This window comes from Onychostoma macrolepis, chromosome 24, assembly GCF_012432095.1.
Source record: "Onychostoma macrolepis isolate SWU-2019 chromosome 24, ASM1243209v1, whole genome shotgun sequence".
Classification (NCBI taxonomy): domain Eukaryota; kingdom Metazoa; phylum Chordata; class Actinopteri; order Cypriniformes; family Cyprinidae; genus Onychostoma; species Onychostoma macrolepis.
Genome location: NC_081178.1, coordinates 14,030,084 through 14,052,349, shown reverse-complemented (window position 1 = coordinate 14,052,349; position 22,266 = coordinate 14,030,084). Strand labels below are relative to the sequence as shown.

Sequence of the window (22,266 nt, the reverse complement as noted above, 5' to 3'; positions counted from 1 at the left end):
ATCTACAACTTTTTCCTCATTTACTATTTTACTTCACACATGCTGTCATAATGCATGTACGTGTGAATTTCATATCTTAACAACTGAGAACTTAAAAGCGTAAAAGCAATAACTTGCACCTAGTTACACTTCCTGGCTCTCGTCTTATCGCTTTCACTATTCGTCCAATCAGCTTGCAGCCTACGACAGACCACCCAATTGTGGTTTTGAACGTGCATGAACTGCGGGCTTGAGTGGCGATCAATGATTGGCCGAGTCCTTGTTCTACCAGCCAATCAGAGCGTGGCAAGTCAGTCAAGTTCAAGTAAAGGAGTGGGGCAGCGAAGTAAGAAAAAAGCATTCAGAGAAAAATGCGTGACTTGTAATGAGCTGAGCCAAAGCATTTAATGCAAACGTTATAACTATCACAGTATTTATTACGTTGATTACCGGTAGCAGTGTATGCGTCTCGGTTTAATCTGTTAAGCTAACTAAAGGAGGCGTCAATATTACAGACCATGAAGAAGATAACCCTTCTATTAATTGTGCTGCTTGGAGTGACACACTTCATATTGCCAAGCCGATGCGAAGAAGATGCCAAAGATGGTGAGATATCTCTTGCAGGTTGTTGATATCTAATATGCTTGTGGGTTTTGGAATATTCAGACCCGTTGCACTTGCTAGCTAGCTTGATGCTTTGTTGTTTAGGGCAATACTGCATGTTCGATTGTGTTGTGGAGACCATAGAGATATTTTTGTTGCACTACAACAAAAACCTATTAATATAAAACAAGTATCAAAAAACAGAAAATATATCTTGATTTAGCTTGATGCATTTCATATTTGTTAACCATAACATTTTAGATTCAGCAGAAGATATTGCAGAGGAAGATGATGATGATGATGAGGATGATGATGATGCAGATGACACTGAAGTAAAGGAGGAGAATGGGGTGCTGGTCCTGACAGATGAAAACTTTGACACCTTCATAGAGGGCAAAGACACCGTACTGGTGGAGTTCTACGCACCATGGTAAGGTTTCTTTGCTCTACATCCGTAGGAGACACGTCATTGACTGTCAGAGATCTTGCTCATGCAAATATTACATTCTTTCAGGTGTGGCCACTGCAAAGAGTTCGCTCCTGAGTATGAGAAGATTGCTCAGACGCTAAAGGAGAACGACCCACCGATTCCTGTGGCAAAGGTTGATGCCACTAAGGCTAGTGCTCTGGGCAGTAGATTTGAAGTTTCTGGATATCCCACCATCAAAATACTTAAAAAGGGGGAGCCAGTGGACTATGATGGGGACCGAAGTGAGCATGGTGAGTGCATTTAAATTATTATTTTTGTTAAGAACTTTAATCAGATTTGAAACAAGTGCTCATCAGTTTCCTTCCTGGTGTGTTGTTGATGAAGCATGGTTTTAACTTTCATTTTTTCAGCCATTTTGGAACGGGTTAAAGAAGTTGCCCAACCAGACTGGAAACCTCCTCCGGAGTCCACCCTAGTCTTGACTAAGGATAATTTTGATGATGTGGTGAACAATGCAGACATTATTCTGGTGGAGTTCTATGCACCCTGGTTTGTATATTTAGATTCCTGTTCAGCTTATTATTATTATTATTATTATTATTATTATTAACTTATGATGTTACATCTTTGCATTCTTTCTGAAGCATCAGTGTGTCTTTTTGAGAGTCATGTGTTTTAATTCGAACAGGTGTGGCCACTGTAAGAGACTTGCACCGGAGTATGAGAAGGCTGCTAAGGAGCTCAGCAATCGCACACCTCCTATTCCACTGGCTAAAGTTGATGCCACTGCAGAGAGTGATTTAGCAACGCGGTTTGGTGTTTCTGGTTACCCTACTCTTAAAATCTTCAGAAAGGGCAAGGCTTTCGACTACAATGGACCACGTGAGAAGTTTGGTAGGTCCATCACCCATCGTCTTGGTGACCGATTGATTTGGAGGCGTTGGAAATTAAGAATTACAATCTCTTCATTCTTTTTCCTCTAGGTATTGTTGATTACATGTCAGACCAAGCTGGTCCTCCATCGAAGCAGGTGCAGACTCTAAAACAGGTTCAGGAGGTTGTCAGAGATGGCGATGATTCTGTGATTGTAGGTGTTTTCTCCAGTGAAGAAGATGCAGCATATGAAATCTATCAAGAAGCATGTGTGTATTATACTGTCTAGAAGTCCTTCTCAAATGCATTAGATCTGAACTTTTCTTTTTTTTTTTTTTAATCTAACAACTTGTTCTCTCTTCCTGCAGGTAATTCTCTAAGAGAAGACTACAAATTTATGCATTCGTTCAATAATGAAGTCGCAAAATTCCTCAAGGCTTCACCTGGACAAGCAGTCATGCTCCAGCCAGAGAAGTTTAGGTCTAAATATGAGCCAGCATCTCATTCACTAACAATTAAAGTAAGTTCTGATTCTTTATTGTTTGTGTGATTTATCTTTGCAAACCAAGCATGACACTGTTGTTAAGGTGTGGTAACATCAGAGAAATTTTGGCAAACTTTTGCGGTCAAGAAAGGTCCAATGTCAATAGTAAAGTGGTGTATGAAGCACAGCTCACAGTAGTTTTACATAGTTTAGATAACTCTAATTTTTGTGAACAAACCTTTAGTCAGTTTTCCTGAACCATTTTCCTTGTTTTTCCTAAAGGACTCCACACCTGCTTCAGAAGTTCAAGAATTCTTCAAGAAACACATACTACCTTTGGTTGGGCACAGAAAACAGAGCAACGATGCAAAGAGATACACCACACGACCTCTTGTGGTTGTTTATTATGGAGTAGACTTCAGTTTTGACTACAGAGTTGGTATGTGTCTAAGCCGTGGCTGTTGCAGCGCTTTGAAACTCTAAAAGGAATTAAGATAATGCCTGTAGCTCACGATGCAAATGCTTTTGTTCACTACTGACACAACTTATAATTTCCACCCAGCCACACAGTTTTGGAGGAGCAAAGTGCTTGAAGTAGCTAAGGACTTCCCAGAGTACACATTTGCTATTGCGGATGAGGAAGACTATGCTGATGAATTGAAGAGTCTTGGACTCAGTGAAAGCGGGGAGGAGGTGAATGTTGGCATTCTCGGTGAGGGAGGGAAAAAATATGCCATGGAGCCAGAGGAATTTGACTCGGATGTGCTCCGAAGCTTTGTCATGGCCTTCAAAAAAGGTAAGGTGTTGGTGTGTTATGCATGTTACGTATTCCTTATGATAATGAACATGATTTCTCTTAATACTTAATCAGAACTGATTATTACAATGAGGTTACGCCAGTGTGGTAAGAAATGTTCTTCTAAGAATGCAAATGTATGAGTGTAGAGAGAGAGCACTACTTATGTCACTACATTAAAATCAGTGACTACATCCTTTTCTTATCTGACAGGTAAGCTGAAACCTATTGTAAAGTCTCAGCCTATTCCCAAGAGCAACAAAGGACCAGTGAAGGTTGTGGTGGGCAAGACTTTTGATGACATTGTGATGGATACAAAGAAAGACGTCCTTATTGAGTTTTATGCACCATGGTGTGGCCACTGTAAAAAGATGGAGCCAGATTATACAGCTCTCGGAAAGAAATACAAGAATGAGAAGAATCTTGTCATTGCCAAAATGGATGCCACTGCTAATGATGTGCCTTATGACAGTTATAAAGTAGAAGGTTTCCCTACAATCTACTTTGCTCCCAGCAGCAACAAGCAGAACCCAGTCAAGTTTGAAGGTGGCAAAAGGGACGTGGAGGAATTAAGCAAATTTGTGGAAAAACATGCCACAAAATTAACACAGAAAAAAGATGAGCTCTAAGAGATTTAGAAAAACCATGAACTTTATATAAATGCAGTTCCCTGAGAATGGAGGTATTTTGGAGGGCTTGGTGACCTTCAGATAAGAGAATGTTTTGATTTGTTTTTGTACTTTCTTTCTTTTTGTTTCTGGGTTCAAAACATTCAATATTTTCATTCCCAACCAAGCACTGTTTATTAGGTTTATTTCTCCCAAGTCTTTTAAATAAAAAAGAAAAACACAAATAGAGTGGTTGTCATAAATAAGTTCCTGTTTACTTCATCTCAGCAGATTAAATCTGACGTTATACATCAGTTTTCAGGTCCAAACCCAAAAACAAAGAAAAAACAGTTCTGATATATAAACTTGCGGTGTGCTGTAGCACTACTAAAACATAGCAATCCTGACCTTTATCTTATCTCAGTTGGCCAGATAGTTATTCATACTTTAAGAATTGTTAAAATATTGGTGTCTGGGACACCGTGAGCCTGGAGACTGTAGTGTACATTGAGTTTTTAAAAGCTTAGCTTAAAGGTGTCCTGTAAATTTATAATGCTCATGAACAAATTTGTATTCTCACTTGAAATGGAGTAGAGATTTGGACCCTGAATCAGTATGTCAGGACTGAACGGGCAGCTTGGTTTAAATCAAATCACATCTATTTTAAATCAATTTAAATGAAATCACATCTATACTTTGAATCAAACTTTTATTACAAATTTTTTAAATGTATTGCAATAATTTTGCAAAGAAAATGAGAAATCTGAAGTGTTCAGGCTTCACTGAATTGGTTCCATTTGTTCATGATTCAGATTGAATCTGTCCGAGCCAATAACTTCCAAACGGAGAACTGCTAATGAGCCTAAAATCGATAAGCTGATAGTACATTTAGATTGATCCGATGATTTCAAAAATGAGGCTAAAAGTAGGCTACTTTATTAGTGTACGTTTAATTTAACATTAAAACGTGCGGGAAACACGTGACGGTTTTATCAATGGATTTATAGCGTTTTATTTGAACGTTAACTTTTAAAGCAGCAATATGTGACTATTTATGGCATTTTGGGACGTTTTAGATACAACTGCCGTGCTGTGAGGTCGGGGACGTGATGACGTAGGAGTCTCTGAATCATTTTTCGAACTCTTCGAAAGAACCGACTCGCGGAAATGATTCGGATTGCCCACCACTATTGTACGAAGATGGCATTAAGTGGGTGGTACTAAATGAACCGAGTGACCTAAGTCCAAACAGTCCACAGGAAGTCCCTCAGTTCAATTCGAAAATAGAATAACATGTTGACTGTATCGACTTACTGGCCGTGTGGAACTGTTTTCTCCCAGTGATTACCACAACTGCAGCATGTTTCTCCTTCTGTCTGTACTAACAGAAAGTAACACGAGCTTAAATCTTTGCATTATACTGTATCGCTAACACATTAACAACTGCTGCTCTTCGCTGACAATTCACGGCAATGATAGAAACCCAAAGACTACCAATAGCATACTGCGCGCCGGTTTTACCGTTTTACTAAACTGTATTCGTTCAAAATCAAGAACAAAGAGAACTTCTTCACATGTCCCCCACTGCAGTCACGCATCCGATTCGCTCAGTCACCGATAGGATCTATCCAATCAAAAATCGCAACATTGAGCAGCTCGAACATGGCTTGTTCTGATTGGCTGATCTGTTTGGCGCTCGTTGATTCTGCAGTGCGCGAGGTGGGCGGCGAATTCTGAGTATAAACGACAGACTGAGCGGGTTTGAATACTTCCAGAAACGGAAATATTACAAATTTACATACATTTCAAAATTATTTCAATTCGCTTACAGTCTGCCGCAGTTAGGAGAGAGAAAGACATCTGGCCAAACAGATATTTGTAGAACAAAAGACGAATTAAGCGCCTGTCTTTTGTTTATCGAGGCTCGCCGGTAACGCGGACGCGCGGAGGTGAAAGGACCCTCTACCGCGAGCTAGCTGAGTTAGCTAGCTCACTTAACCGATCATCTTCACTTAGGGACGGCACTGACATAAACGTCGTTTGTTTGGATGTGGACAGGTCTCCTCCTTCAGGTAAGCACTATAAGAAGACACAAAAGAGACGGTTGTTTGAGTGTTTTATTGCAACCACATTTACTTTCTGACTAAGACAGCCCAGCTAACCAGTTGGCGACTAACTTTAAATTGATACACTGTAAAGACAGCAGTCATGTTAGATTATAGACAGTTTACTAGTCATATGGTTCGTGTTCTACCCTACTGTTAAACCATAACGAAGTTTAAAGGATAATTCAACAAAAAACGATAAATCTGTCATTTACAAGCCCTCACGTTGCTCCAAACATCTATGACTTACTTTCTTCCGTGAAAGGAAACAAAGGGGATGAAAGAAATGACAGTCTCAGTCACCATTCACTTTAATTGTATTCGAAAAAGATGCATTGTAAGTGAATAGCGACTGACATTCTGCTTAACATCTCCCTATGTATCAGAAGAAAAAAGTCAGGTTTAGAGAACCATGAGATTGAGTAAATGTTGACAGTTTTCATTTTTTGTTGAATATTTTAGCATCTCCGTTGTCAGCCTGTTATTAGTTCTTCAGTGTTTATTTCTTAATTGTCATTACAAGACTTGCTGATTTTGTGAAGTTGTGCGAGTAAACATGTTTATAAGGTTTTGTTTCAGTTTTCAGTTAGACATCGCTTGAATGTGTGTTAGTCCAGCAGGGGCGCCAATGAGCTCATACACCTGTCACATCTACACCAGGGGTAACATAAATCCCAGATTTGGGAATAAAAGTGTTAACGTAGTTGCAGAACTTTACATTTGGGTCATATAACGTTTATTCGTGGATCAAAGGGGAAAATAATTTTCTTCTGCCTCTTAATTGTTCAGTTTTCTCATGTTACTACATTTGGATTGAGAATGTGAGTTTGTGGTATTGCTGAGATAACTGGGAGAACTTGTAGGAGGGGAAACCTGTGAACTTACAAGTGACACTTTGTCACTGTCTCACACTTGTCTCAGCTGCTCAGTTACATATTCAGCCTACGTAGTCGCAGCATGTTAGATAATCTCTACAGCAATTGTGTTGGCTTTTACACTCTAGTGGTTCCCAGAGGAAAGTATTGTTGCCCTTTCATAGCTCAGAAGACTTAAAGGGGCTCTCAGGAATTTTTCAGTTAAGTTTATAAAACGAGGAGAATTAAATTCGGAGTCACTAATAATTTAAATACTACTGATGTATGGTTAGAGTACAGAACTATAAATGTTTTGGCTCAGCATATCTTAGGCCTACATCATTTCTGCTTGGAAGAATTTGATGAGAAATCTTCATTTGGAATCTGCACTGATAAACAATACAAAAGTACTCTGGAATAATCATTTTTTTTGCAGTGAGTCAGTTTAATCAGTATGCACAGTAAAATGTACTTCCATGTTCTTTACTTAGTCTGAAAAGGTCTTAAAAAGTCTCAAGTTTACATTCATAAAACCTGCAGAAACCCTATAAATAGACCTTACATGTAAGGTTTAAGCCATCTGGCAAGAGAATTAATCAGTAACTTAATGCATAGGAAAACTGTATGTTTTAACTGGTATACGTGTGTGTGTGTGTGTGTGTATATAGTTTTTGGATAAAACTATATGTTTTATCCAAAAGGAAAAACAAAACAAACCCACTTAACCTCCATGTTGTATGTTTCTATAGTCTGTAATGAAATCTAAAGCCATATACTGTATGTGTATAAGGAAGCCATGGGATTGACCGGGAGGAAATCGGAGAAGGGTCCGGTTTGCTGGAGGCGGAGAGTGAAGTCTGAGTACATGCGACTGCGGCAGCTCAAACGTTTCAGGAGGGCAGACGAGGTCAAGGTGATCCATGGGCCAATACAGCAGACATTAAGCTGCTGAGTTTGGTGTTGGTCAGACTTTTAGGTGTCACGTGATATGGACAGTGCAAATGCACTGTTGTTATGTATAACATTGTTTCCACAAATGATAAAAAGAGTCATGAGAACAACCGTGTTGCCTGCCTGTCTATAGGATGGTCTCATGTTGAAATGTGTTTTCTTAATGTACAGAGCATGTTCAGCTCCAACAGACAGAAAATATTGGAGCGTACAGACATATTGAACCAGGAATGGAAACTGAGACGGATACAGCCTGTTCATATTATGACACCTGTGAGCTCCTTGCGAGGGACTAGAGAGGTTAGAACGAATCCCCTAATTCAGATTCTCCTAAAGTGCATTTTTAATGCCATCCATGCTTTTGTAATTTAATTGATTATTTTTAACTCTTTCTCATTTCTGTTTGCTTTTTGTAAATGTGTATTAGTGTTTTATTATTAAATGCAGTGTTTATGGTGTTTAGAGTAAATGCTCATTATCCTATAAATATCTTAGTATAGAGACTTATATCTGACACGACTGAAATATTTTGCAGTGCACTGTTGACAGTGGCTTCTCGGAGTTCTCCAGACAAGTCATTCCTCTCAAAACACTGAATGCTGTGGCCTCTGTACCTGTCATGTACTCTTGGTCTCCACTCCAGCAAAACTTCATGGTAAAACAAAATTTCTTATATATATTTGCAAAAGTCAAAAAACACACGTTTAATCTTGTATTCTGTTTTAGGTTGAAGATGAGACCGTATTGCACAACATCCCTTACATGGGTGATGAAATCCTTGATCAAGATGGCACCTTCATTGAAGAGCTTATTAAAAATTATGATGGAAAAGTTCATGGAGATAGAGGTCAGGAATTTGTTTTTTTCCCTGATTTATAAGATTTGATCTAGTTGGTAGGGCTGGGTATCGAGTTTGATACTTTTTAGGCACCGTCCGAATTGCCTCGAGGCACTCGTAGAAGATTTGGATCTAAACCCGAACCCGCTCGGGTCTCGGGTTGGGTCTCGGTTTTTCGGATCCAAGTGGACCCGTGAAGACCCCTAGTTTCCACTGCGTTTCAAGCCAGCTTTCCACTATCTCCGACAAGCGACAGACCGGAAGTCGTTCATTTCTAAAGGAGAGTAGTGCGGGAGCTGTGTGAAGTTCCGATCATATGCAGATTTCCGTTCACGACCGAAAGTGCGTGTTATGTGACCATTCATGCACACTGTAGCATCATGCTACATAAGACAATAAATAAGATTTATCTTCCGCTTTTACTCAAAACTCACTTTAAACCACCATCAAGTGTTTGTAATAACTTCCGATTGCCGTCTAATGTGTGTTTTGGCCATGTAATGTTGCTGAAATATGTTATTACTTCTGAGTCAAAACAGCGATCATGGAAGAGAGAACACAGGCAGACAGTGCTGGAAGCTGCTAATTCTCATCAGTAAATCAGTGGAAAATGAATAGAAATGATGATTCTGTCTGAGCTATGTGTTTTAAAACAAACATGCACTAGTGTAAATGTAGCCTAACAGATGTGTAAACTGAATTTGACTATTTGAGCTTTATTAAATCTATTTGCACTGATTTATTGAGTTGGTTACATTTTGTTCCTTTGTGCAGTGGCTCAGGAGATGATTTTTTTTTTTTTTAGATAATGTAATCTTGTTAAAATTGATTTAATAAAATTGGTATCGAAAAAAGTATTGCTCAGGAACCAGTATTGAAGTCAAGGTATCGGTATCCAGCCCTACTTGTTTACAAATTGGTAGACTATTTAAAATGTATTGTTTTTCATACTCCACTGAATATAAGAGCGCACAGGCTTGGTGTTACAAATGATGACAGTTTTCATTTTTTGGGTGAAATATCCCTTTAAGAATTGATTCACATTTAAGCTAATATATCCACAGCTGCAAAAAGCCCTATAGATTGCAGGTTCTCTTGAAAAGGTTATTGATTTCTTTTCCTGTGTTTTGTTTTGTGTGTAGAGTGTGGCTTCATAAATGATGAGATCTTTGTGGAGCTAGTGAACGCACTCAATCAGTACAGTGACAATGAGGAAGATGATGAAGAGGAGGATCAGCATGAATGCAAGTTTGAGAAGATGGACCTCTGTGATGGAAAAGATGATGCTGAAGACTCTCACAAGGACCAGCTGAATTCAGAGAGTAAGAGAATTTAAATGATTTTTAGTGTAAAGTACGTAAAAACACAACTAGCTTTGATACAGATTGTGAGCAGTTAAAATATATTACTTTTTAAAAAAATATATTTTAGTTTTTTTTTTAAACAAATTTCAAAGATTTACAGCACTATGCATCAACAGTGTTCCATATGTCAGAACTGCAGTGTTTATATGTATTTTGGGACATCAGATGTTTTTCTTGTTCAGTGCAATATAGTTTTTATTTTTATTTTTTTTCTTAAACACATCACATGCCCTTTAGTGCTGCCAATAGACAGGAATTTTATTACATGCTGCATGTGTTTTACAGTCTCTTATTTTGTCTTATACAGTTTCTGTGCTTTCTTATTGTATGCAACAGGTCACAACAATGACAAATCAAAGAAGTTTCCCTCTGATAAAATCTTTGAAGCCATTTCTTCCATGTTTCCTGATAAAGGTTCAACTGAAGAACTCAAAGAAAAGTATGTTAGAAAGCAACTCCTCTGAATAAGAACTTTCAATGGTTCTGATAAACTTAAATGGAAAATAATGTGAATCTTCCATTTGCATTGAAATGTGATGGGTGGTGATCATGTTTTCAGAAATGTTGTCTTTTTGCAGATATAAAGAACTCACTGAGCAGCAGCTTCCAGGGGCTCTTCCTCCTGAATGCACCCCCAACATAGATGGACCAAATGCTAAATCAGTGCAAAGAGAGCAGAGTCTGCACTCCTTCCATACACTCTTCTGCAGGCGTTGTTTCAAATACGACTGTTTCCTTCACCGTAAGCAACTATTCCTCAAAATGCTGTCCTTTAACAATAAAAATCAACCATTTAAGATTGCATTTCTATAAACGCATTCCTCTTATGATTTACAGCTTTCCATGCAACTCCAAACACATACAAGCGTAAAAATATGGAGAATCTGGTGGACAGCAAACCATGTGGCATTTATTGCTACATGTATATGGTTCAGGCAAGTGCATTTCTCCACTCCTTCTAAAATGAAAGATTGTTTGATTATTAATTGTTAACCCTGAAGGCTTGATATGTTTGTGTGGGTTGAGATTAGAGCCCGACCGATATGGTTTTTGGGGGCCGATAACGATATTAGGGAGTTAAAAAAAGGCCGATATCAATATATCGGCCAATATTCGTTGTGTATATTATAGTACAGTACCAGTCAAAATTTGGACACTTTCCCATTCGTGTGTCCAAACTTTTGACTGGTGCAATTTATAGAATACAGTATGTACATAAACAGAATATATATATATATATATGTATGTGTGTGTACCTAAACACATTTTTTGCAATGATCACTCAAATGTGGTGATCAAACACTTATAATGATGTGACAAAGATATGTAATGGAGGCAGGGCATTTAACAATAAACTTTATTATCCAAAATGAGTCTGACATCAGTGCACTGAACATTTATTTATGAAAGTTTATTAAACTTTATTTAAATTCAGTTCCATTCAACTTTATTCCGTTTTCACTTCGGAACATTCATTCATGGATTTGCGCTACTGTCTTCACACACAGACGAAACGTACTAGTGAAGTGTGACATAATATACCTCTGTAAATAAATACAATTTAAACGCCACCCTCCGTGCACCGGTAGCCCCCCGGGATTGCCAGATCGGTCGGCTCCTGACTGCGAATTTAACTGCCCGTAACTTCCGGACCCCAGGGGCTATCGACGTGGGGGTGGTTTCATTCAAAAGGGGGCCTCGAAACGTACACTCGATTCGGCGTTCGAGAGGGTTCCTCGAGCTGAAGGGTTTCCCCGAATTTGGTGCCGATCCGCCACGCCGTTACGGAGATATGGCCGTTCAAAGTTTCAATGGTATTCCATACACTTAAGCTTTAAAGCGTTTCATCCTGGTCGCCAGTAGCAAACAATGGAGTGCGCTCTGCTGGACAAACTACGTAATTACACCATTTACAAGCATTTTATCTGCTTTTTATGTTCTGTAAAAAAAAAATTCATATCGGCGGCATATTTGCCGATACAGATATATCTGTGACAGGCTCATATTGGCCGATAAAATTGGCAAAACGATATATCGGTCAGGCTCTAGTTGAGATGGCACAAAACTGCAAGTGCAGTCATGATTTCTGTGTGAAAGTGTTTGCATCACAGGTTTTACACATTTGAAGCGCTGCTTAATTCTGACTTTCACTCTATGATTAACCCTGGCATATATATATATCTCTTCAGGATGGCATGGTTAGGGAATACCCAGCAGGTGTGGTTGCTGAGCGTGCCAAGACCCCTTCTAAGCGCACAGTGGGCAGACGCAGAGGAAGACTCCCGAACAGCAACAGCAACAGTAGACCCGGCACCCCAACTGTTAACAATGAGACTAAAGACACAGACAGTGACCGAGAGGGAGGGGCAGATGGAATCGACTGTAACGATAAAGATGATGATGACAAAAAGGATGAGACCACCAGCTCCTCAGGTAGAGATTGAGGGTCTATGAAAATATATCATATCAGTGTAATATTTGATTGGGTGCTGTCAATCATGAAAATCATATTTATAAAAAAGCCATATAGTAATGTCACAGTTGATTGTATATTAGTGTTTTGGAGCCATGAAATGAAAGTATTTGTTTATTTCAGTTTTCCTGCTGTTTTGTATTTTATTTCCATTTAATAATAATTAATTTAGGGTTTTTGTTTTTGTGGACAGAGGCGAACTCCCGCTGTCAGACTCCAGTGAAGCTGAAGTTGAGCTCAGAGCCTCCTGAGAATGTGGACTGGAGTGGCGCTGAGGCCTCTCTCTTCAGAGTGCTCATCGGCACTTACTATGACAACTTCTGTGCTATCGCCAGACTCATTGGCACAAAGACTTGCAGACAGGTACACACACCTGAGAAGATGGGTTTATGCAATCACATTACATATTGCATGGGTTCATTAATACTGTTTAATGCTAGACAACAATGCATAACTGCTGTGGAATTATTTTTGAGGATCTGGTAATTGCAAGTTACCACAATCAGTGAAATGAATTCATGTTTTAGGAGTTTTTCCTGTTTTGGGTTTTGGCAGGTTTATGAATTCAGGGTAAAAGAATCTAGCATCATTGCACGTGCACCTGCGGTGGATGAAAACACTCCTCAAAGGAAGAAGAAGAGGAAACACAGGTGTGTGTTAAAAGTGATATTTTTAAGAGTCTGGCTACCTTTCCTTTTTTGTCACTTTCAGTGATATAATCATATTAAATTAAAATAATCAAACTATTATAATTGTTGCATTTCGAACACATTTTACCCTGTTGTGCTTTCTTGGGTTCTTCTAGATTGTGGGCCACTCATTGTCGGAAAATTCAACTAAAGAAAGGTTTGTCTTTTCAAGATTCTAGCTCGTACTTTTAGATGCCAATATATTTCACTATTGTGAAAGTTGAGTAAAATGCAAGTATAAATGTTCATTATATGTGAAATTTCTGCTTGCAGATGGCTCCTCCAATCATGTGTACAATTACCAGCCATGTGACCACCCGCGCCAGCCGTGTGACAGTTCTTGCCCTTGTGTCACTGCCCAAAACTTCTGTGAGAAGTTCTGCCAGTGTAGCTCGGAATGTGAGTGTATATTAGGGATGTAAATTTTCGATCATTCCCATGATCGATCGTCGTTTAAATTAATGATCAATTAATCGATTAACCGTTAACCTTAATACTGCAAAATGCATCTATTGCAGTGGCATATAGTAACCGGCATTACAACATACTGTTGCTCACATGAATTATGAGTATTATGAGACAAGTGAGATACAAAGCTTAGTTTATAAGAGAAATATTTGGTAAACAGGCAAATGTTACATCGTGACCAATGATCATGCTTTTGGATTCATGCTCTTCAAGCCTATACATGGCTTTGTGTTCTGTTTTGCGGGTTGGTCATGAACTTCCATGAATTTAATAATATTGTTTCTTTTCCAAAATCCTCACTGTCTCACCTGCCAATTTCACAGGTTTATTTTATTGTTATTCATTTTTAATCCCTGTTTTCGCATCTCTTACTGTGGTAAACATTGGGGGGGGTGGATGAAAGATTTTGTGGCCATGAATTAAGAATTCGTTCCCACTCATTAATTCGTTCTCTCATTTTAGATAAATCATGGGTTATCTAGGAAAGCAATTAAGGAAACGTAGACCATGGCCACAAATGAACAAGTCACAGAAACAAATGAACAAAGTAGGAATTATATACATACAGTTGTGTTCAAAATTATTCATACCCATGGTAAATATGATCAAAGGCGGCTGTGAAAATAAATCTGTATCATTAATACTTTTGATCTTTTATTTTAAAAATTTACAACAATCTAACCTTTCATTGGAGAATAAGAATTTAAAATAGGAGAGAAATCTCATTATGAAATGAATGTTTTTCTGTAATACACATTGGCCACAATTTTATTCAATACTTTTTGCAACCTCCTTTTGCCAAGATAACAGCTCTGAATCTTCACCTATAATGCCTGATAAGTTTGGAGAACATCTGACTAGAGCTCAGAGACCATTCCTTCATCCAGAATCACTCCAGACCCTTCAGATTCACAGCTCCATGTTGGTGGAGCTTCTCTTCAGTTCACCTCACTCATTTTCAATAGGGTTCAGGTCAGAGGACTGGGACGGCCATTGCAGAAGCTTGGTTTTGTTCTCAGTGACCCATTTTTTTTTTTTTTTTTTTTGTGGATCATTGTCTTGTTGAAAGATCCAACCACGGCCCATTATAAGATTTTTAGCATGGACAGTCAGTTTTTAAATTTTTATATGTTGGTATTTAATTGAATCCATGATGCCATGTATCTAAACAAGATGTTCAGGACCTGCAGAAAAATAGGCCCACAACATTAAAGATACAGCAGTATATTTCATTGTACACATGAGGTACTTTTTTGAAAAACGTAATGTAGGGGCTGTTTTTTTGGGGGGGTTTTCTAACCCCAAGATTGAACTAATCCCTGCAATTCTCCAGCTGTGATCCTTGGAGAGTCTTTGGGCACTCAAACTCTCTTCCTCACTGTGCATTAGGACGATATAGACACACATCATCTTCCAGACAGATTTGTAATATCTTCAGTTGATTGGAAGCTCTTAATTATTGCCCTGATGGGAGAAATGGGGATTTTTAATGCTTTAGCTCTTTTCTTACAGCCACTTTCTAAATTTGTGAAGTTCAACAATCTTTTGCTGCACATCAGAACTATATTCTTAGGTTTCACTCCTTGTGATCAATGATTAAGGGAATTTGGACTTTGTGTTCATCATATTTATAAAAATTTTAAATTTTTTTTATTCAATTAAAGATTAGACTTTAAAAAAAAAAAAAAATTAAAGCTCAAATGGATAAACAATGCAGACTTATTTTCACAGCCGCCTTTGATCATATTTACCAAGGGTATGAATAATTTTGAGCACAATTGTACATGCATACACATACACACAGTGGGGGAAAAAATGATTTGATCCCCTGCTGATTTTGTATGTTTGCCCACTGACAAAGAAATGATCAGTCTATAATTTTTATGGTAGGTTTATTTGAACAGTGAGAGACCGATTAACAACAAAAAGAAAATCCAGAAAAACGCATTTCAAAAAAGTTATAAATTGATTTGCATTTTAATGAGTGAAATAAGTATTTGATCCCCTATCAATCAGCAAGATTTCTGGCTCCCAGGTGTCTTTTATACAGGTAAGGAGCTGAGATTAGGAGCACTCTCTTAAAGGGAGTGCTCCTAATCTCAGTTTATTACCTGCTTCTGTGGACAGGTTGTCTTTTATACAATCAATGAATCGGATTCCAAACTCTCCACCATGGCCAAGACCAAAGAGCTGTCCAAGGATGTCAGGGACAAGATTGTAGACCTTCTCATCAAGCTGCTTGGCGATGGTCTTGTAGCCCATTCCAGCCTTGTGTAGGTGACAACAGTTGGTGTGATTATTTGCAAATGGAAGAAACCCAAAATAACTGTCAATCTCCCTCGGTCTGGGGCTCAATGCAAGATCTCACCTCGTGGAGTTTCAATGATCATGAGAACGGTGAGGAATCCAGAACTACACGGGAGGATCATGGTGAAAGTGTTGTGGTCAGATGAGACCAAAATCTAGCACTTTGGCATCAACTCAACTCGCCGTGTTTGGAGGAGGAGGAATACTGCCTATTGTGCTTTGGGGGTGTTTTTCTGCTAAGGGGACAGGACAACTGCACCACATCAAAGGGACGATGGACAGGTCCTTGTACCATCAGGGCCAGGGCATTGAAAATGGGTCGTGGATGAGTATTCCAGCATGACAGTGACCCAAAACACATGGCCAAGGCAACAAAGGAGTGGCTTAAGAAGCAGCACATTAAGGTTCTGGAGTGGCCTAGCCAGTCTCCAGACCTTAATCCCATAGAAAATCTGTGGAGGGAGCTGAAGGTTCGAGTTAACAAACGTCAGCCTCAAAACCTTAATGACTTGGAGAGGATCTACAAAGAGGAGTGGGACAAAATCCCTCCTGAGATGTGTGCAGACCTGGTGGCCAACTACAAGAAACGTCTGACCTCTGTGATTGCCAACAAGGGTTTTGCCACCAAGTACTAAATCATGTTTTGCGAAGGGGTCAAATACTTATTTCACTCATTAAAATGCAAATCAATTTATAACTTTTTTTGAAAGGCGTTTTTCTGGATTTTTTTTGTTATTCTGTGTCACTGTTCAAATAAACCTACCATTAAAATTATAGACAGATAATTTCTTTGTCAGTGGGCAAACTTACAAAATCAGCAGGGGATCAAATAATTTTTTTCCTCACTGCGTGTATGGGCTCTGCCCTGCTCATGTACCACAGCCCTGTCAAAGCGCAGAGCTCTATGAAACAATTATCTTGGAAAACAAGACTTATTACATTTCTATTGCTTTACATGTTGAAGGACTTTGCATTGTTTCCATATTAATGTACTTTTAAAGTTCAGATCAATTTGTACATTAGTGAATTATTTTTGCAAAAGATCCAGCCCCGCCACAGTCACTCACAGCCACTTGCACATGTTTTGCGCATGAGCAGCACGCACCCCAAAATGAAATTGCTTAATAGACAGCTTTAATTGATTGCATCTCTTGTTGACAATTGATCAATTGCCGATAAATCTTTGACATCCCTAGTGTATATAGAGACACACACACACACACACAGACCAACACCCATCAGGCAGGCAAAATCAATGTGATTTTACACCAAAACAGTTAAATAATCTGAGGATTCTTGAAAAGAGGAAGATGGAGTAATCGCTTCTTTTTCCCTAAACGCGATGGCAATAAAAAGCATTTCATTTTGACCTATACTGTAATTTATATCAGTTATTTTTGTAGAAGAGTTTTTCAGCAGAACTCTTGCATTTAATGGTTGGCACTGAATGTAGTTAATATGTAACTTTTATAACCAAGGTGAAGTTATTGGATTCGTATTCAGGAGTTGTTTTTGAACTGGACATTTCTATCTGTACAGGTCAGAACCGGTTTCCAGGCTGCCGCTGTAAGGCTCAGTGTAACACCAAGCAGTGTCCCTGTTACCTGGCCGTACGAGAGTGTGACCCTGACCTGTGCCTCACCTGCGGGGCGGCTGAACACTGGGACAGTAAAAATGTCTCCTGCAAGAACTGTAGTATTCAGAGAGGAGCAAAGAAGGTACATTTTAATCTGACACACATCAGTATGAAGTAGGAATGTAAATTTTCGATCATTTCCATAATCGATCATCGTTTAAATTAACGGTCAATTAATACTGCAAAATGCATCTACTCAAAACGCCAGCTTCCTCACCCGAATGAAAAAGGTTTTTAGTAGGGTGACCATACAGGCCATTTTTCCCGGATGCGTCCTGGGCAAAATTTCTATATTGCTTTGATTACCTCGAGAGCATTTCAAAAACATAAGGAACCGATGTCATACACCGATCGGTTATGCACGGGATCATTATACTTGAATATTGACTGCTGAATGCGCTTTTTTTAAATGGTTTCATGGTGCTCGTTGTTTTATTTTAATACATCATTGCAATGTTTGCAATTGACATTATCGGGATTTAAAATAAAATGATCCCAAATGTAAGTACGGCGCGTGGGGCTGTGACGTGCGGTCAGTGATCCGCTTCCAAAACTACTGCCGTTGCTATGGCAAAACACACTGTTACCCATTTGAAACCTTTTAATGTGAGTATTATGACACAAGTGAGGTACAAAGCTTTGTTAGTAAGAGAAATAATTGGTTAGCAGGCAAATGTTACATCGTGACCATGCGTTTGGATTCATGCCGTTCGAGCGTATACATTTAAATCAAGCCATACAGCCTTTGTTCTGTTTTGCCGGATGATCACGTTTCTTTTCCCAAATCCTCACTGTCTCACCCTCTAGATTTGCAGGTTTATTTTGTTGTTGTTCACTTTTAATCACTGTTTTCTTATCTCTAACTGTGGTACACATGTGGGGGGAAATGAAAGATTGCGTGGCCATGAATTAAGAATTCGTTACTATGACTTAAATTGTTCCCCCATTTGTTAAATCATGGGTTTTCTAGAACAAATGAATGAAACATGGACAGTGGCCACTAATTAATTTGTCATAGGAACGAATTAACAAGTTGTAGAAATGAATAGCCTGTATCTGTCCTGCTCACGGCCGCAGCCCTGTCAAAGCGAAGTGCAACAATTATCTAGTGATATTATAATTGAACATGACTTATTACTACATTTCAATACAAAATAACTTTTCCAAAATATCCGTTTTAATGTACTTTTAAAGTTTGGATCACATTAAAAGCGTAGTTTGCACATTTAGCGAATTATTTTCGTGCAAGATCCAGCCCCTTCAGTCATTCACAGCCGTTTGCACGTGTGAAAATGTGAGCCGCACACACCCCAAAATGAAACCGCTTAATTGACCATCGATTACATCTCTTATCGACAATTAATTGATCGTCGATTAATCGTTAACATGTAGATGTCAAACATTCTTATTCTGTCTTTTTACAAAGTGTTCTGTTGCAGCTGAATAACATGAGCAAGCAACTTACAGAACCCTTTTACACTTAGGAACATTTGCCTTATGGTTTTAACAAAAAATAACAGCAAAAACAACTCGACTAATACATTTTAAACATTAAATTGTTAGACAAGTAAACAGTCTGTAATAAGATAGGAACAAACAAATCAATTAGCAATAGCATAAATAAATACAACTGTACAAATTTCAGGAACAGAAATTGAAATCAAACATTTAAAAACATTATTATATAGTAATAATTCATTAAAGTTTATGTAGCGCTTTTCTGGGTACTCAAAGGGTACCTCACTAACACCTCTTCCAGCAGCAACAGAGTTTTCCCAGGAGGTCTCCCATCCAGGTACTGACCAGGCTCAACCCTGCTTAGCTTCAGTGGGCAACCAGTCTTGGGCTATAGGGTGATATGGCTGCTTATAATAGTTTTCTTTATATTATATTCTATATATTACTCTTTTTCTTAATATTATATACATTAATTGTCATTAAAGTTACGAACGATATTCAGTCAAGATCAGTAAATGATTTTCTTTTATCCTTTGATTAACATTAATGACAGGCAGCACATGTTTATTAGGCTACTGTTTCTTTAACCGAACACACGTGGGCAGATTTAAAAATACTTTTTATACGTGCGTTTTCTTTCACATCTATTTACGTTCACTTAAGACAAAAACAGCTGTTTATGATGATATACTGATGTATTTTTGTGCATATTGGTTGGTAAATGTGAAAGAAGCACTTTAGGTTCGGAACAAATCTACTTCAGTGGAATTGCACAGAACGGTTCGAGAACAGACACGGGCTGGGAACCCGCATCAGGACCGCTTTTCTCTGTGCTTGCGCTTTCCTGCGTGTAAATTGTTTAAAATCACATTAAAATGCGAACGCAGGAATCATTAAGCATAATCTAAATGCACGTATTCTTGGAAATTTAGAACCAGTTCTCGATACCCAACACTAATGAAGATGCATGAAGTTTTCCTCATATATAAACAAAACATTAATATTTATAAAATGTTGCGCAAAAACCATCCTAAATTTGATCTTACGATAATTTCTTAGATTTGATTGAATGCACAATTGAATGGTTTCAGCTCTCTGCCTTGTAAACGACTCCTAATTAATGTCATTAACATATAAAATATCACCAATCATCATAATTTAGAACGGCGAGCTGCAAGAACAGCTTACATTTTCAAAAACCTGCAGTACTCCGACAATAAAAAGTGCGTACGTCTGCTCAGACCCTGATGTGACGCTAAGCACTTTTCCACGTCAAAGACCGTTTTTATAAATATGAGTGCTGGCGTGGATTTAAGCGTACGCACACTACGATCAAATCTGAGCGTACGCACGCTTTATAAATGAGGCCCCTGGTTATTTATGCGACTTCATAATTTTTTTTGTGTTTTTTTTTTTTTAAGCACTTGCTACTGGCTCCGTCTGATGTGGCCGGATGGGGAATTTTCATCAAAGAGCCGGTTCAGAAAAATGAGTTCATCTCCGAGTACTGTGGGGAGGTGAGATGTTAAAAAAAACAACATGTCAAGACTTCATAACACACAGTGATGATACCTTTTTATGTTTCTATTTTTACCTGCTAGATCATCTCCCAGGATGAGGCAGACCGCAGAGGCAAGGTGTATGACAAATACATGTGCAGCTTCCTGTTCAATCTTAACAACGGTAACTAACCTCTTTCTCGCAAATGTTCACTGTTCACATGCCCCCTCACTAGCTGACAATCTCCCACCTTTCACCCACAGATTTTGTTGTTGATGCAACTAGGAAAGGAAACAAGATCAGGTTTGCCAACCACTCTGTGAACCCTAACTGCTATGCAAAGGGTAAGTCACTCAGAATCTTGTACTAAAAGGATCTTGTGTGTGAAATGTGATGTCATGGTCTCTTCCTGTCTGTCCTTACAGTGATGATGGTTAATGGGGATCACAGGATTGGCATATTTGCTAAGAGAGCCATACAGACTGGAGAGGAACTGTTCTTTGACTACAGGTAAAAAAATAAAAAGTAGTGTTTTGTTTTTTGAGAGGTGCTTTTGAATCATCTAACCTGATGTTTACACATCTCTTTTAGATACAGTCAAGCCGACGCTCTGAAATACGTAGGTATTGAACGTGAAATGGAAATTCCATAAAGCCATCTACCTCCTTCAACAAATGCCTTACACTCTTCAGGAATTCTCTCTCCACATGCATTTCCAGTACAGTTTAGATACAGCTTTATAGGACAAGGGCATCTATTTGAAAAGTTTAACGGTGATATTTAGAAGACTTCCTTTTTTTTTTATTTTATTTTATTTTTTTAACTCGACCAACAGGCTTACTCTGGGATACACTTTCTGATAGTAACTTGAACATTCTGTCATGTTTACAGTTGAGGTTTTAGTACAGAGCCATTTTATAATGGGCCATTGTTTTGTATCTGGATTGTAGTTTTTTTTTTTTTTTGGTTTAAATTATTTTGACATTTTCCTCCATACCTTGGACCAAATTTCACATTTAAATCGGCTGTAAGTTTGTAATGCAAAAACATATATCATGCAGTCCCCACCATTTTAACGTTTGTTCTTTGTGGAAACCAAAGCCACTGTCACTGCTTTGCATGTTAATCTCTCCAGAACCATGGTGCAGAGGTATTAAATGCATTTTCCGGTGCCAATGCACAGTTGCTGTAAAAACAAAACAACTTGGTGATTTATGTAAGGAGGGTAGACTCAGTATCATATTATTGCAGTGCCTTGACATGTTTAAAGAACACTGAATAGTTTCTTGAATTAGATTTCTTAAAATGTTGAATGGTGTACTCTAATTGTTGTATGCATGAACAAAAGTTTAAAATGGAGTGGAATCAGGTAACTTCATTCCTCACTGTACATTGTTTTGTAATGTTTATCCAGACAGTTGCAGCTATGAACTTTAGACGTCACTAAATGTAAAGAGATTGGATTAAGGTGCTGTTTTTGTCCCTGGTTACGTGAAAAAACAATCATTTTTTCTGAACATGGGATACTGTAAAATCAAAGCAATAATACCAGGCTTGACTCCAGAAGTCCCTATTTATTTTATGCATGTAAACAAGTTTTATAATTTATTGATGGCTATCATTTGCTGTGATTTGTCTAGTGAATATTAGGGAGTTACTTCTTAGGAGCTTGATCTTGTTTTGCTCCTCTTAATTCATATTTCTCCTCTGAACCTCGTTTCTACTCTTTCTTTCCTGAGGGTTTTTGACCACTCCATCTCCATGCCTCTGATTACAAGGTGCTGTTCAGTTGTTTACAGGGACTTGTTAAACGTGATAAAATAAACATTGAAAATAATTGTCTGCTGTAC

The 22,266-nt window shown here is 38.4% G+C and overlaps 2 protein-coding genes across 3 annotated transcripts; both read left to right on the top strand.

Annotated features, from left to right (window-relative positions):
• Positions 1-279: 279 nt before the first annotated feature.
• pdia4 (protein disulfide isomerase family A, member 4) lies at positions 280-4,018 on the top strand. Its single transcript, XM_058764897.1, has 10 exons — positions 280-585; positions 844-1,012; positions 1,097-1,302; positions 1,423-1,561; positions 1,701-1,906; positions 1,996-2,154; positions 2,254-2,405; positions 2,652-2,808; positions 2,932-3,170; positions 3,384-4,018. The coding sequence occupies exons 1-10, from the start codon at positions 498-500 to the stop codon at positions 3,792-3,794; spliced, it is 1,926 nt and encodes a 641-aa protein (XP_058620880.1). The 5' UTR covers positions 280-497; the 3' UTR covers positions 3,795-4,018.
• Positions 4,019-5,462: 1,444 nt separating this feature from the next.
• ezh2 (enhancer of zeste 2 polycomb repressive complex 2 subunit) lies at positions 5,463-22,254 on the top strand. 2 transcript variants are annotated; one of them, XM_058764896.1, is made up of 20 exons: positions 5,463-5,845; positions 7,527-7,645; positions 7,855-7,983; positions 8,219-8,338; positions 8,410-8,530; positions 9,664-9,843; positions 10,222-10,324; positions 10,464-10,627; positions 10,723-10,820; positions 12,075-12,318; positions 12,552-12,721; positions 12,914-13,008; positions 13,164-13,204; positions 13,321-13,446; positions 17,362-17,540; positions 20,338-20,433; positions 20,518-20,599; positions 20,680-20,760; positions 20,842-20,926; positions 21,008-22,254. In XM_058764896.1, the coding sequence occupies exons 2-20, from the start codon at positions 7,529-7,531 to the stop codon at positions 21,066-21,068; spliced, it is 2,292 nt and encodes a 763-aa protein (XP_058620879.1). In that variant the 5' UTR covers positions 5,463-5,845; positions 7,527-7,528; the 3' UTR covers positions 21,069-22,254. The 2 variants fall into 2 exon arrangements, with proteins under 2 accessions (XP_058620879.1, XP_058620878.1); XM_058764895.1 differs by having other exon boundaries at positions 7,523-7,645.
• The last annotated feature ends 12 nt before the right edge of the window (positions 22,255-22,266 follow it).